Genomic DNA, 16,847 nt, shown 5'->3' with positions numbered 1-16,847 from the left:
GCATTCCTCCCCTCCCCTTCCCAGAATCCCCTCTGGAGCAAAGGACACAGACAACAAAGGAATGTTCTTTGATGTCATCACAACACAAACAGAACCCACGACCAACAGTTTACTACCAAACGTCTCCCAGTCTGGAGTTCCACTGTTCTCTCTGCCAGGTTTAAAACATGCTATGTGAGGTGACACTGTATCAGGACAGTTTGTCCACAACCTCCATCATCTTGAACACTTTCATCACCTATGTTCACTCTGGACTGGCTTCATTAAATGTCAGCTCAAAAACAATCAGGTCTCTCTCTCCCACTCTCCTGCTCTCGTCATTTCCCCCTCCCCTTCAACACGCCTACCAAATTATGTAACATCTCGGATTTTGCTAGCTGTCATCATCCCCCCGCCTGCCTGCTTTCGAAAAAAAAACCCTCCGTCAGTCCATAATGGATTGGCCCGTCTGAATACACCTGAATGCTAATGGTAGGGATTGCACCACAAGGGTAGGGAGGAGGGGTGGTTGGGGAGTTGCTGAGGGGGCGTTAGTTGAGCATCTGTCTGCCTGGCAGCATGGTGGTGATTAACGCTAGCCGAGGCCTGCTATTGGCTCCTGAACGTGGGGGTGTGAGAATCGTTCTCTCTTTTAACTCCCTCTCTCTCTCTCTCTCTCTCTCTCTCACTCTCTCTCCCTCTCTCTCTCTCTCTCTCTCTCTCTCTCTCTCCGTCCCTCTCTCTCTCTCTCGTGCTCTATAACTCTGTCCCTCTCTCTCTCTCGTGCTCTATCACTCTGTTCCTCTCGTGCTCTATTGCTCTGTCCCTCTCTCTCTCTCGTGCTCTGTCGCTCTGTCCCTCTCTGTCTCTCGTGCTCTATCGCTGTCCCTCTCTCTCCCTTGTGCTCTATCGCTGCTCCCTCCTTCATCTGTCCGCTCTCTAATTTCACTCTTTTGCCTTTGGCCTCTCTCCTTCTGACTCTCCCTTACTTTCTGTCTCTCTCTCTCTCTGACTCTCTGATTCTCTCTCTCTCTCTGACTCTCTCTCTGATTCTCTCTGTCTGACTCTGTCTCTAATTCTCTCTCTCTCTCTGACTCTCTCTCTGATTCTCTCTCTCTCTCTGACTCTCCCTTACTTTCTGTCTCTCTCTCTCTCTGACTCTCTCTCTCTGTCTGACTCTGTCTCTGATTCTCTCTCTCTCTCTGACTCTCTCTCTGATTCCTCTCTCTCTCTGCTTCTCTTAGCCCTCCCTCTCCAGCTCTCTTCCTCGTCTCTCTGGCAGATTGGGGCCTAATTAAATATTAACTGGTGCTCTGTGCTGTTCAGGGGGTGTTGGGATGGCCTAGCAGAGCATGCGTAGGTGAGGGGAGAGCCTGCCTGTGTGTGTGTGTGTGTGTGTAGAAGATGAGGACTCCTCTCTCTGGGCTGTGTGGGCAGCAACAGGGAACACACCGGGCAGAATGAACTGGCTAACCCAACACAAACTCAAACCAACACACACAAACACCAACACACACAAACACCAACACACACAAACACCAACACACACCCACACACTCCTGTCCCTCCCACCTCTGAGTGTGTCCTCAGAGGAGTCCCCACACACCCCACCATCATTTTGATTGTCATCCTAAACTGATTTTATGGTGCCCCCCCCCCCCCCCTCTCTGTGTGCTTCTATCGACAAGAGGAAGTGATGCATGACAAGTCCTGCTCTGTCCAGCCACACCAGACAGCTCTACAGATCCCTCAACAGCACACGTCCGCTAACACCCTCTGTCTGTGTGTGTGTGTGTGCATGTGTTTGTGTGTCTGTGTGTGTGTACAACCAACCTGACCACAACGACCCAGGATATTGACAATAAAACACTGGTTATGGCCAGCAGTCATAACCTTCACTCTGTCTGAAGAGGAAATATAGTAGAAGTCCAAACTACATTTTTCTTTTACTAGAGTCTCTCTGCTCTCTCTCTCTTTCTTTCTCACTTTTCTCTCTATCTCTCTCTCCCTTTCCCTCTTGACCAATGCTGGGGCCAGAGTGTGTCATAGATAATAGATGATCTGGCAGTGCCACAGAGAGAGAGAGACTAAATGTACCTGGCGCTCAGAGAAGCAACCACCCCCCCCCCCCCCTCAAAAAAAACAACCTGGTAAGAGTTGCCAATTGGAACACCACCTGTTTATCTAGCAGAAGTTTGTAAAAGTGTATGTGTGTGTGTGTGTATGATGGATTGTCTGTAACATTTAGCAACTTTGGGCACCATGAATGATGTGAGGATGGACACATAGATGATTAATGAGGTTAGACTAACTTCATACTGTCCTTCCTCAAACAAAAACAAAACCAGTAAAGTTTAGTTCTGTCTTTAACCGCTAAGGTGACCTGGAACCCTGCACCTCTATGTCGGCACTCTCTCTCTAGGTCTCTCTCCAGGACTCACCGAACTGTTAGATGTTTACAAATGAAGTTGCTTGCATAGATTCAGTCAACAGCGCGGGAAACACATCGATTTCCCGTCAGCGGCCACCGAGGACTCCCGGTGCGCCGCCGGGCAGGAACAGCCTCCGGGAGCATCAGTACCCCGCAGGCGTCCCGGTAGCAGTGAGCAGCGTTTTGTTATGCGGCCCATTAGCTTCGTGAGTGGCACAGAGATTCCTCGAATATCGAGCCGGGGACACCCCTCAATTAGACGGATAGCCTCGCGCTTTGTCAGCACGCATGGTTCATCAGCATCCATACATTACTGACAAGGAAGGTAGCACATCCTCCTAATTCTAATACAAGACAGAGAGAGCGCAAGAGAGAGAGAATAGAGAGCAAGACAGAAAGAGAGAGAATAGAGGGAGGGGGATAAATAATAAGAAGAGAGGCCTCCGAACTCCTTAGTCTCGCTAAGCATAACCAAATGCACAAAACTACTTGTCATTCTGCCAATAAACAATACATATTTAACCTTGTAGCCCCCGTATAATGTACTATTTCTTAGAGTTTAGGAAAGTTTGAGATTTCATTCGACATCATTACTAGCCTACTGGGAAACCGAACTGTTAGATTTCACTTCTGTGAGTCGCATCTTGTCAACCCGCGTTGATGTAGCTCGCGCCTGCCTTGCTTTCCCGCTGCTTTCAGTCTCTCTATACCCGGTCAGGGAGTCATCATTTAACCCCATACACAAAGACTTACATGTCAAAGTGCATCAATAGCAAATACATGAACGGAAATCCTCCTGAGATGAAAGATTTCAGGATGTTTTGACATGTATTTATCTTTTAGTTTCTGACGATGCCTTGATGCAGAACTGAACAATATATTTACCCACATCATGTCAACACAACCCTAGGCTACGTGCAAGACCAATAGGCTACAGACAGAACAATTATATCCCTTCAGAGACAACTTTAAACAACTGAAATAGTATCCCCGTGCTGTTGAGATGCAGCATTGATTAACTTGGAATGGTTAGCAAAATGTTCTAGCTCAGATGTTGCTGCGCGGCCGCCGCGCGCTCATAAAGAGCGAGGATATATTGCTGACATTACTTATTGTGCGGAGCGCTGGGCTCGAGCTGCGCTCCAACCTCTCATTCACTGCCAAGCACCGATCAGCGCTACCTCAGGAAGTTCCAAATAAGGTCAGGAAAATGGAAACCCACCGGAATAGGTCCTTATGTAGATACGACCTTATATGGCATGGCGGAGCTAGGTTTTCCGGCAAGAGCGCAGCCTGCCGTACAGATGGGAGATGCGAATGTGATCTACGGGGCATTGGGGATAGAGGGAGAAATACGCGGTTTTCTCCGACAGGGATTCTACCATGAAGACACATCGATTCGGGCTGGAGGACGAGCGGGTATCTCCCCGCGATTTATTGCACTGGCTTAATATAAAGTCTCTCCTCTCCGCTTTCCCCCGGGCCAGCGTCATGTGTCCTCCACTGCATTGCCTAAATATGGGCTTCCTCCAATCCAAATATGGACATCTACGTCACGGGGGAGGGTATATAAAGGAGTGGGAACCTCGGACGAGAGCGAGAGATCTCAGAGCCTACAACGGCAACAGTCAGAGCAGCGAGACAGAGACACAGATAGCGCCCTAACTCAGATACCGCACACACACTCACACAAGTCAAAGTGAATGAAAAACAACAACAAAAACAACAACACGTTCAATCCAAGAAGGGCAAAACGTAATTTGATCAAATCAGTTCAGAGAAGAAAAAAAAATAAGCTAATCAAAATCTATCAATTTATGATACTTTTTGATTCATTGTAGGGAATGAGTAAGACGGGCGATTTTGTTCTCAATCTTCTTTTTTGAAACAAGACAAGTGGATTTTCTACTCAACTTCTCTGGAAAACAGAAGAAAAAGCAAGAAGCCAGGAGCAGAGCAAAGCAGCAGAGGAGAGAGAGGATACGAGAGCCATTCAGCGACAGTGACAGCTGTGTCTACTGAGCTGGACTGGTGATCCCATCCTCCATACACCTGCAAGAGGCTGCCTCTACCCCAGCGTACACCCAGCCTCCCTGCTCTCCTCTCCAGCCCCAGCCTCAGGAGAATGGCTGCAGCCAAGACAGAGATGCTCCTTCCAGCCCTGCAGATCTCAGACCCACTCAGCTTCCCACACTCGCCCATGGACAACTACCCCAAGCTGGAGGAGATGATGATGCTCAGCTCCGCGGGGACCCCCTTCCTCACAGCCTCCGCGCCCGAAGGAGCAGGCTTCGGCTCTGGGGAGCCAGGAGAGCAGTATGACCACCTTGCTGGAGGTAAGATCTGAAGCTTTGCTGTATGGATGGATGGCTGTACTTGTTTTACATGAGGATGCATGGCTGATAGATGATTAAGTTGCATAACTTGAATCATTATTTGTGCTCATCTGGCTATTAGTAATTCAATTTCAGGTCTATGCTCAACAGCTGAAAAAAAAGAAGGCGTTTTCTGCTATGAATTTTTTGTGAAGCATCTTAAATTATAGTGTTGGATTTGATAAATTTTAAGATTAGTCAATGTGCACAACAGCACATTTCATGGCAAATATAGAATCTCTGTTCATCAGTACTTTTCTGATTAATTCTGTTTGTGGTAACACAGGGAAGCCCCATTTAAAATGCCTTCTTAAAAGCAGATGAGCTGCTCTTTCTGTAATCAATTGCAGTTGGCTATTGGATGGAGCTTGAAGGGCTTGGTGTGTGTGTGTGATATAGACTGATGGAGAAAGGGATGGAAAATGATCCAGTCTAAGAGTGTACTTGTCGTTGCTCTGGTGCGTGTGGATGTCCAGCGTGTGTTCAGAGTGTGGGGGCACAAGTTGGAAAGAGGGGATTCTCTCCCTCTATCTGCGTGGGCACCTGCTGCTGCCTGGGAGACACGGGAGAGGGAGGGGGCGAGGCTGTCCACCTCTTAGCTGACAGGACACCCCCACCCCACCCTTCTTCCTCGGCTACATATTGACAGTTTGATTAATGTCCTCCCTCCCTCTCTCTCCCCCTTCCCTCCCCTCCCTCCTTCCTCTCTGCAGACACGTTACCAGAGATCTCTCTTAACTGTGAGAAGTCTATGGCTGAACAGACCTATTCCACCCAGCGGCTCCCTCCCCTGTCCTACACCGGACGCTTCACCCTCGAACCCGCCACCAACTGCAGCAACAGCCTGTGGGCGGAGCCCCTCTTCAGCCTGGTCAGCGGATTGGTCGGCATCAACCCCCCCTCTTCCAGCTCCGCCTCTTCCTCCTCTTCCTCCTCGCAGACGATCTCCACCTCCTCCTCCTCCTCCCTCCCCCCGTCCTCCTCCTCCTCCTCGTCCCAGAGCTGCTCCGTGCACCACAGTGAGCCCAACCCCATCTACTCTGCCGCCCCCACCTACTCCTCCTCCACCCCTGACCTCTTCCCAGACCAAGGCCAGGGCTTCCCCAGCCCTGCCGGGGGCTCCCTCCAGTACCCGCCTCCCGCCTACCCCAACGGCAAGACCTGCAGCTCCAGCTTCCCGGTGCCCATGATCCCAGACTACCTATTCCCCCAGCAGCAGGGCGAGGTGAGCCTGGTGGCGCCCGATCAGAAGCCCTTCCAGAGCCAGTCGGGCCAGCCGTCCCTCACGCCGCTCTCCACCATCAAGGCCTTTGCCACGCAGACCGGCTCCCAGGACCTGAAGAGCGTGTACCAGTCCCAGCTGGTCAAGCCCAGCCGCATGCGTAAATACCCCACGCGGCCCAGCAAGACGCCCCCCCACGAGCGCCCGTACGCCTGCCCCGTGGAGACGTGCGACCGGCGCTTCTCGCGCTCCGACGAGCTGACGCGTCACATCCGCATCCACACGGGCCAGAAGCCGTTCCAGTGCCGCATCTGCATGCGCAACTTCAGCCGCAGCGACCACCTGACCACGCACATCCGCACGCACACCGGCGAGAAGCCTTTCGCCTGCGAGATCTGCGGACGCAAGTTCGCCCGCAGCGACGAGAGGAAGAGGCACACCAAGATCCACCTGAGGCAGAAGGACAAGAAGGCGGAGAAAGGCGGCGCCTCCGGTTGCGCCGTGGTGGTCTCCGTGGCGCCCGTGTCCGTCTCCTCCCCCGTCTCCTCCTCCTACCCCTCCCCCATCACCTCCTACCCCTCTCCAGTCTCCTCCTACCCTTCCCCGGTCACCTCCTGCTACTCTTCTCCAGTCCACACCTCCTACCCCTCTCCCTCCATCGCCACCACCTACCCCTCCGTGTCCATGTCGAGCTCCTTCCAGTCTCAGGTGGCCTCCTCCTTCTCCTCCTCCGTGGCCTCCAACATCTACAGCTCCCCGGTCCCCACCCCGCTCTCAGAACTGCAGAGCACACTCTCCCCGAGAACCATCGAGATCTGCTGAGCGGAGAGACAGGGACTCAGAGAGACAGGGTCATGGAGAGAGACCAAGACTTTGTTTATAGTTCTCTCCTCCTCGCCTCTGTTCGGTCGGTTGTTTAAGAGGGCGAAGTCAGAATCAAAAGACTTGTAATTTCTCCTTCTGAAAAGCACTTTTCTGCCTCCTCTGTCTCCGCACAGTGTTCAGCAAGTCAGAATTTGTTGGAAGAAGCGAGACAGAGAGAGAAGAGAAATACGTCAGGGACGGAGCAAAGACAATAGAGGACACAAAAGGAGTATTTTCTCCTTTTTCTCTCTCTGAAAAACAAACGCAGCTACTTTAGATGAGGGAACATCAGAGAACTTGGAGAAAGTCGGAGAGTAGAAACAGGCATGACAAGTCTCTGCCATAAAATACTATCGTACACACACACACACAACCTGACAAACACAAGCAAACAGCAAACATTGCCAGTCTAGTTTCAGTGCCAAGGCACATTCACCCTCTGTTGCAGTTAATCCCAGTTGAAGAAACATTGAATGATTTACATTAGCAGCTGTATGTGTATAAAGTACGTGTGCCATGTTTCCTAATTTTATAATTTTTTGGGGTACCATTGATGTGAAAACTTATTTGCATATTTGCATTGTCTTATTTTCAGTGAGCAGGGCCATCATTTCTAAAAAGCTTTTCTTATAACGACGTAGTGAAGATACCGTGGTGATGTTCTGACTTTGTTTGACAAAAAAAAGCACTTAAGTATTCAACAAGCATGAGTAAGAGTGATGTTGGTTTCTTATGATTTTGTAAATATCATTCACTGGTACTTTATCTCTTTCTCACATGTGACATTTTCCTCTGTTATGTAGAAATAATAGAAGAAAAAAAAAAAAAAAAACAAGACAAGTCGTTCCTGTTTCTGGTGCCTTTTGTGACGCGCTGCTGAAGCTGAGAGCGAGCGCTATGCAGAAGATGCGATGCGTCTCGCCTTAAGGGTTAGAAGGGATATATTTGTTTCAGAAGCAGAAGGAAATTGTAGAGAGAGAGAAAGAGAGCGAAAGGAGAGCACTGCTTCATTTCATTTAGAATGTAAGCAAAAAGGGACAGAGATTATTATATTTTTGTAAAACTGAAAATTGTAAATATCCACACCTTCGATTGGAATGGTGAAGTTACCTACTGAGTAGGGATGATTGTGTTTTGTATGTTATATACATGCAGTTCATTATTTTGTGTTTTTATCTTTATTTTGTATTTGTGTTTGTCCAACCAAGTCACTGTTTCTGGCTTTATGAACACATTTGAATGCGCTTAACTGCCAATGGGATATTTGGTGTATAACAAGATATCCTCCCAGAAATGAAATATAAATAAAATATAAATATATATGTAGATTTGTTTTTGTTTTAAATCTATTTCCTTATTGACTGGTGTGGTACGTTTCAAATATTTCCATTGGTATTTAAAATCTGGTTCATACTGAGTCAGTGTCTACATGCATGTAAATTGTCATCCTTCATCTCGTCAAATTGTTTCTCCCCCTCCTCATGCAATATCCATCAAGTATAAATGTCACGCAGTGGCGTAACTATAGGGAGTGCAAGGAGTGCAGCTGCACTAGGGCCCGTGGCGAAAGGGGGCCCGTCCTCGATCTCACCGTTAAAGTGAGACAACTTGACCGGGCCCCTTGAGGCAATCTGACCGGGCCCCTTGCACCGCTGTAAAACCGTAAGTTGAAGATCCCATATGATCCAGTGTTATCAATTCGCAAACATTTCTCAATTATGGTGTCAGTTATTCAGAATTATGAGCTATCACCTGCCCAATAAACATTTTAAAAACAGTCAGTGTTAACAACAGCAAATAATTAATTTTTCCTCATTTGCCTTTTGCTGAATGAAACAAATGTCGTTTTTATTAAGTAATATTGCCCTCGAAAAATAGCAAGGATGTCTGGGTAATATTGTTGTCAAAGATTCCCGCCCACCCACACACGATTGTTCCCATCCAGTTGTTGGAATACCACAGACAGTTGTTGTTGGGATACTACAGTTGTGTTGCATTAGCGTTTTGAAGCGAATTAGGCTACCCCATGCCATGCCCTTTAACATAAAAGTGGCTCCAGAAAGCGGCAGGAACGAAAAGAGCAATTTGTAAGTGGGGCAAAGCTGTCAAAACTATCCTCATTTGGATTGTGGCGAAGCGTGTTGAAGAGGACGCTACGTCTGACCCCCAGCTCGGCAACAGCAATGAGTGTGAAACTCAGCCACCAGGGTAGGCTAATAATTACATAACGTTTACTGTCTGGTGTATGCAGTTGACATATGGCTATTAAACGTCATAAAAATGCACATATAGGCCTAGGCTACCAGGCAGCGGCCAGGTTAGATATAGTAAACTATGTGCAGGATGTAGTCGGAAAATAGCTGAAGCTAGATAGACTAAATGTAAACTAGCATATTTAACGAACATAAAATCAAATATTCACCATCGAAGTGACAGTTTTTTTTTACTAGTACCCAGATAGCACACATGACAGATCGAAACGTCATTCATAACGTCGGATAAGCCTTGGTAAATGATCAGATTTTCTTCTCATCTCTGTGCTCTATTTCAAATGTCGCAGATACGTCGGCTCATGACTGACTGTTCCATTATACTCATTCCGTGTTGTAGCAAGCATAATCTAGAGCCAGAGACTCGCGAGTCAGAGCCGTTCACTTTTGAAAACCGTAATCTATCTTCACATAGAAGGAGCAGTCGTTACCCTTAATTGTACATCATGAGTAGCCTAAATTTCCTTGCGCATCGCTAAACTGAAAACTCAATAATTTCGCCTGACGATAGGTCGGTAAGGGGCCCGTTGGTGAGATCTGCACTCGGGCCCGCCAAGTCCTTGTTACGCCGCTGATGTCACGACATTACATATTTCACGGTCATACTTTAATGGTGTGATCCATAAGTGGATTTCTTCTTTCATTAGAAGGAAAGCCGGTGAACCGGGTTCTATACCTCAGTTTTCCATATAAACTCCTTAATGAAGATAACAGAAACGCATGACTCCTCTGCCGCTAACAAAATAGCGTATAAGCTTACCAAGATAGCAGCCGTCAAGCTGTTTATAAACAGCCGACTAATCTTAAAATCCGTTTTATAATATTCTGATTACAGATACATTCGGACAGTTGAGGCTCATCCGTGTTCTCAAATACTGAAGGGAGGCGGAAGACAAGGTACAAATGAGTAGTTTGTTCAGCTCTGTCTTCAAAGTGGCTCTCCTCGAGCGGGATTGAAGCGCCCCACCTGCGCTGCTCTGATCAGGCTCGCGTGGAGCTGTACGGTAATTGTTAAGGGGCGTGTGCCAGGTGAAAGTAATGATGATGATGATTATCTCCTCAAGCGGGAACTGACGAACCGTAGAGGCGAAGCTGTCATCTGGGAGGGATCGGTTCGACAGCAAGGACTCAACTATGGAGCCTACAGAGCTTTTCCGTAAAAAAAAAAAAAAACCCAGGCTCCCGCTTCTCATCGGAAAGGTGTTTATTTGTAATTAAATGTAAAACTCTAAAACAAATGACCCACTTTGAGACACAATATCAGCATCCTTTAAATAAATATAAACTAAATAGTTATTTGTCATTATGAATTCAAAGAGAAAGAAAAAAGGAAAGAAAATAACCTAAAAACGAGCGGTGAATTCAAGTGTAGCCTATACCGCGCTTTGCCGTTTCAGGCTGCTCGCACCGCCAGTATACTGCAGTGCAGGCCTCGTAAGTTCTTTCCAAAGTTGAGGGGTAATTTGGTGTTGCGCAACGCAAGCACCAAAATACGCACAGATGCAAACACAGCTAAAACCGGAGTATGATGAGGAAACAAGTGGATGAGAGAGAGAGAGAAGAGGGGGGATTGAGGGAAACAAAAATAATTAAGATAATTGGTCTCCTGATCCCAAATTGACTTTCTAAATTGGGTCTGATGAGGTGTGTGTATGTGTGTATACTTCCACTTTTCTCTTCGTGTTTGCGCACTTGGTATGTGCATTCATGCATGGATGTGTGTGTGTGTCATGCTAACAGCAACAACCCTGGCCTGTTCTGTGGTGTGTGTGGTTCGTGTCCCCTGGCTAACTCTCTTGAGATTCGTGGACACACCCTCTTCCTCACACGCACTGTGTGTGTCTCCGAACACAAAACAACAGCAACAGCAGGCAAGCAAGCAAACAATGGAATACCACTTGAAGACAAAGGATGGCCCAGTTTTCTGGGATTAAGTATTTACATAATTTCTGAAATGCGATAAATAATTGAATTTATACCACAGGGCCACACACAGATATATCATCACACAACCCCAAACCAGCACTGTGGTTTGATTCCCCAAAGGCATGTCCAAGGACCCAAATCAAGGACCCTTAACCGAAAAGTATTCAGGCTCTGAGAACTGGCTCCATGGGAAATCATAATAAAGCGACAATCTAGATCTGTGGTTTAACATGGAATCAGTTCCCATCGTTGTCATGGTCACAGGCAGTTGAAGTCAACTGGAGGTTGAGACGCTTGTGTTGCTAGGTCGAGACCAGGAAAGCTTGTGTTGCCATGCTGGGTTGCTAGGTCAAGGCCAGGAAAGTGAAAGGACTGGCTATTGTCGCAGGTAAACAAAACAGCTTTGTAGTAAAAAATAAACCTTGCAGCTGTCATAAAAGTTGTCAGTGTGAATGAGAGAAGTCGGTCCTCAGGTTTCTAGATGGCTTCCACAGAGCTCCACGGCGGAGCTCCGTAGATCAGAGCCGGGGGTGTCTCTCCTTGCGGTGTCCTCAGCAGGGACGCTCTTTCGCCTTGACAGACACAGAGACAACGAGACAGAGGTCCAGCCCTCACACCACTGAAGGGTCTGGACCCACGCGGTCCAACATGGCCGCCACGACCAGTTTCTGGGACATCCAGGATTAACGTTTCTCCGAACTGTGATTGGACCAGGGGGAGAGAAGGAGCGAGAGAGGAACAGAGGGAGCAGGGAGAGCAGCTCCTCCAGTAGATCAAAGCCGAGGCAAAGCTCAGTTCTGATAAGGGAGGAGATGGGCTACGGGGTGCATGTGGCTTCACTGCGCCCTAACCCACATAGGGGCCACCTACCCCCCCAAACCCCAACCTCACCCCCAGGGTTTGACTTCAAGGACCAGGGCTTTGTTAAAAAACTTGTTTGTTCTCTTATTCTTTTTGGGGATCTGTGTAAAACATGAAAAAAGGAAGAATGAAGAAGAGGAGTCATCCTTCTCTCCCTCAGTCGCTCTCTCCCTTCCCTCAAACTCTGCATCCGCCATTTCCTCTCTCTCTCTCTCTTCCTCTCTCTCTTCCTATCTCTCTCTTCGTCTCTCTCTCAGCTGAATTACCAGAGGATGCTAATGATCTCTCTCCTCTGTGTTCTGATGCAAGCTCTGTCTGCTCCTATCTCTTTCATCCACGTACAAATCTGCTCTTATGGCTGCTTCGCCCCGGGCCTTTTGAGAAGGCCGTCTGAAATATGCCGTTTGATAAGCACATGATTGGGCCCCACTCCCGCAGTCATTACACATCTCTTTAATGTGGGAGAGACAGGAGCCCCTGTCTCCCCCACACCCGCCCTTCCCCTCCAGGCCCACACCCGGCCTTCCCCTCCAGGCCCACACCCATGACTCACAGCCTCCTCCCCAGGGCCCAGCCCCAGGCCCATCCCCCAGGGCCCAGCCCCCTGGCTGTCCCATCCCCGGCCACTCACCTGAAGTCCACTGACCCCCTGGCTCCATAGATACCTCCCCCTTTTGCGTCACTCTGCTTCTCAGCCCCCTGGCTCCCAGGCCCCGGTCCCCGGCCCCCAGGCCCCGGCCCCCAGGCCCAGATCACTTTGCGAGGGCTACGAGAGGACATCTGCGGGGGTAGCCTCTCAACCCTCCAGGGTTCTGCTCTCCAGCCTTCGCAAAGAGGATGGCGGCAGACACAGTAAGAAGGTCACATGTTGATGTTTAACTCTCCCTGGGGGGGATATTGGTTAAGACAGGAACATGACCATATTTGTCAGTGACCTTGGTGTATTCAGAGGTATACAACAGTTTCCAGCTGGGCCTCCTGAATGGGCCATGAGATCGCTGTGTCCAGCCAATTAGAGTTAGACAGCCAGCCTGGCATCTGTTTGTTTGTCATACTTTATCTTCTTGTCAGACCAGTCTCACACTCTACAGATGCTCCCTGTTGTACACTCTCTCACACACACACACACACACACACACAGTCACTCACGCTCTGGGATAAGCAACATATCACCTGTTACTCTCCACAGCTGTCTGTGTGTGTGTGTGAGAAAGACAGAGAGACCACAATGGTAGCAGACAGTAGCACAGCATGTTCTAGCTAGCTCAGAGCTAGCACGGCAGTCTCCCTGGTCTCTCTGTTAACTGGGTAATCAACAGACAAGTCTTTCAAGAGTTTAGAATTTATTTCAAAGATTTTTATTTTCAAAAGCTGTATGTCTCTTCATCCTTTTATGTAAACAGGTGCCCCATTGAGAGTGGAGGGCTCTTTGAAGCAGAGAGCTTTGGAGAGACAACCAATAGAATATACTCTCCAGAGCATCCTAATAAGACAACACTTCAGCAAGGCTACGAGCGCAGACACACACACACACACCTGGGTGACTCTGACACACACACAGGCTTGCTTGCGCGAGGCTCCGCATGTCAAACCCAATGAGTACGCTCATGAGCATTCGTGTGTGTGTGTGTGTGTGTGTGTGTGTGTGTGTCTACACTGTGTCTCTATGACAAGGGTAAATAAATGCAGTCATGCTTTTCAGAGGAGTGTCTCCTCCTATCAAGATGATCTCGACACACACACACACACACACTGTCTCACACACACACACAATGCACTCACACACTCCCTTCCTCCTCTCTCTGCTCCCCCCCCCGTTCGTCAGAATCCACCCATCCCAGTAACCTGCAGGGGGGGCCTTTACTGCGTGTGGCCAGCTCTAAACCTCTTCTGATCGGTCACGCATGATAAACCTCCTCTGGTTGTAGTAGCAGCATCTCCAGTATGTCTCAGAGTAGCTGTGAGGTATCACGGGACGGGTTGTGGTCAAGAGGTCAGGAGGTCAGGAGATGAAGGGGTCTTCCTGTTGACTATGAGACATCTAAATAAGACACGGTGTCCTGACTGAACCGGGGGTAGGAGACGGGGTTTGGTTCGTTATTTCCAGTTTCCAGACACAATTTAGGACAGTAACAGGAGTGTGTTGAAGCAGCAGGTAGCTCCACCACAGTAACAGCAGTGTTGAAGCAGCAGGGCAGCACCACCACAGTAACAGGAGTGTTGAAGCAGCAGGGCAGCACCACCACAGTAACAGGAGTGTTGAAGCAGCAGGGCCCCACCACCACAGTAACAGGAGTGTTGAAGCACAGGGCAGCACCACCACAGTAACAGCAGTGTTGAAGCAGCAGGGCAGCACCACCACAGTAACAGGAGTGTTGAGGCAGCAGGGCAGCAACACCACAGTAACAGGAGTGTTGAGGCAGCAGGGCAGCAACACCACAGTAACAGGAGTGTGTTGAAGCAGCAGGGCAGCACCACCACAGTAACAGGAGTGTTGAAGCAGCAGGCATCACCACCACAGTAACAGGAGTGTTGAAGCAGCAGGCAGCACCACCACAGTAACAGGAGTGTTGAAGCAGCAGAGCAGCACCACCACAGTAACAGCAGTGTTGAAGCAGCAGGGCAGCACCACCACAGTAACAGGAGTGTTGAAGCAGCAGGGCAGCACCACCACAGTAACAGGAGTGTTGAAGCAGCAGGGCAGCACCACCACAGTAACAGGAGTGTTGAAGCAGCAGGGCAGCACCACAGTAACAGGAGTGTTGAAGCACAGGGCAGCACCACCACAGTTCCTCTGGGATGCTGTGAATTCCCATGGTGGTGAGCGTTGTATTGAATGATCCGAGACAGAGACAGGAGAGCCATGTTGGATTTAAGAGGTTCAGCGAGGGCAAGACCCACTCCCCACAAACACACACACACACATACACTAACACACACTCATCCACCAGATGTCCAAAGTGATGACATCACCAACTGTCAAGTACGACGGAGGCCAGGTGTCAAATACGTCAGAGACACACACACACATACATTTCCTCTGCCTCTCCTCCTCCTACATGGTCAGTCTCCTAACTTCATCTGGGGGCTGTTTTCCCCATGACCCTGCTCAGCCCAGGGTCATACAGAATCCATTGACTCCAGTCATTAAGCTTTCGTTTTCATGTGTGTGGAATTCATTTCTGATAAATAACGCTTATCAGTCACAAGGAGAAATGGTTAGTCACGCAGCCAACAGTCACAAAATGGGCTGGGGCTGGTTACAGCCTGTGTACCTGTCTGTCTGCCTGCCTGCCTGCCTGCCTGCCTGCCTGCCTGCCTGCCTGCCTGCCTGCCTGCCTGCCTGTCTGTCTGTCTGTCTGTCTGTCTGTCTGTCTGCCTGCCAGTCGGTCTGTCTGCCTGCTTGTCTGCCTGTCTGCCTGTTGTCGGTCAGTCTGTGTGTGTGTGTCCCAGGTACTGTGTAAGGGTCTGGTAAAGCCCAGAGCAGATGATGTAACACACACAGCCCTCTCCTCCTGCCCGGCCTAAGCCCTTTATGATGTCATCGTCCCTCTGCCAGGACAACAGCCAGAAACAACCACTCAGGACCAGGTGGAGCTGCATGTTTAGAAAGAGACAGTGGTGTGTGTGTGTGTCTGTGTGTCTGCGTGGGACAGATCTCTGTAGTATGTGAGTGTGTCAGATCTCTGAGGTGTGTGTGTGTGTGTCTGTGACAGATCGAGGAGGTGTTCTCAGTCTCGGGGGTGACAGCAGGGAGCGACGAGGAGGAGGAGGAGGAGGAGGAGGAGGAGGGATATGGCAAACGTGTGATCATCTGTCCAGGTCTTCTTTCCCGCCTCCTCACTACAGCTGTCCTCCCCAGTCCCAGGGTACGCTTCCACCGCTATTTATAGTCCCACACTGATGAGGTGGAACTGATCACCACTTTCACACCCAGTGATGTCATCATTATGTTGCGCCAAGGGACCAGGAAGTATGTAGGGGGGCTGGGGTGCATGCTGGGAGCTTCTGTTGACCCTTGACCCCCTCCCCCCCCCCCCTGCGCGCACACACACGCACAGTGACACATAAACGCAGATAAATACTCTCGCACACACACAAACGCAGAGATAAACGCATACATTGACAGGTACGCACACAAAAATACAATCACATCAATATTCACACATTGACGTATAACATTCACAGACACAGATTCACAAACTTGCGTGGGAGCGAAACAGACACACAATCACACACACACACATCACTAACTTCTGGATTCTCAGTGTTGGACAAGTTGGACAAGATTTTACATCACCATCAAGGACAACACATTGTCTCGCCTCTAAAGGACTTCAATATTCTCTCTCTTTTCTCTCCCTCTCTCTATTTTTCTCTCTCTCCCTGTCTCTGTCTCCATCTCTCCCTTTCTCACGATCTCCCTCCCCCTCTCCTTTTGGTGATAACAGCTAGATGGGCATGACAGCACATTGTCTTGTTAGCCAGGCAGCAGACATACCTCTGTCACAACCACCACGTTAGCTTCTCATTTAGGCCTGGAGCAGATAGACGCACAGCTCCAGCCCCTGGCAGCTCTGGCAGGTGTGTGTGTGTGTGCTCTCTGCCTGGCAACAGACAGGTGACAGGTCGTTAGTTTACACATTCCAGTGTTGTCTTAATGGGGTTGTGTCCTCGTCCACAGTTAGCTGTCTCAATTAGAAGCTGTAAATTAAGGTCAAACACTGATGAAGAGAAGACCCTGCACACTTAATCATCACACGCGCAGCACACACCCACACACACACAAACACACACACACTGGCTATCCATCCTCATTATAACTCGGCTCGGTTCAGATGATGGGTCTCGCATGCTTTCAGAGCTTCAAACGCTCAAACTATAAATACCTGAAATGGACGCTTACTATAATGTGACCC

At 49.1% G+C, this 16,847-nt stretch overlaps 1 protein-coding gene across 1 annotated transcript; it reads left to right on the top strand.

Annotated features, from left to right (window-relative positions):
* The first annotated feature begins 4,010 nt into the window (after positions 1-4,010).
* Positions 4,011-8,197, top strand: egr1 (early growth response 1). Its single transcript, XM_047017019.1, has 2 exons — positions 4,011-4,746; positions 5,499-8,197. Exons 1-2 carry the CDS (start codon positions 4,536-4,538, stop codon positions 6,827-6,829), a joined length of 1,542 nt encoding a protein of 513 aa, XP_046872975.1. The 5' UTR covers positions 4,011-4,535; the 3' UTR covers positions 6,830-8,197.
* The last annotated feature ends 8,650 nt before the right edge of the window (positions 8,198-16,847 follow it).

This window comes from Hypomesus transpacificus, unplaced genomic scaffold (genome assembly GCF_021917145.1).
Source record: "Hypomesus transpacificus isolate Combined female unplaced genomic scaffold, fHypTra1 scaffold_457, whole genome shotgun sequence".
NCBI classification, from domain to species: Eukaryota; Metazoa; Chordata; class Actinopteri; order Osmeriformes; family Osmeridae; genus Hypomesus; species Hypomesus transpacificus.
Note: the sequence above shows the minus strand (reverse complement) of the source record. Positions and strands in the feature narration are given on the sequence as shown.

Coding starts and splice junctions, on each gene's coding strand:
- egr1 (XM_047017019.1), top strand. CDS start 4,536: ATGGCTGCAGCCAAGACAGAGATGCTCCTTCCAGCCCTGCAGATCTCA. Junction 4,747..5,498: donor GTATGACCACCTTGCTGGAG/GTAAGATCTGAA, acceptor TCCTCTCTGCAG/ACACGTTACCAGAGATCTCT.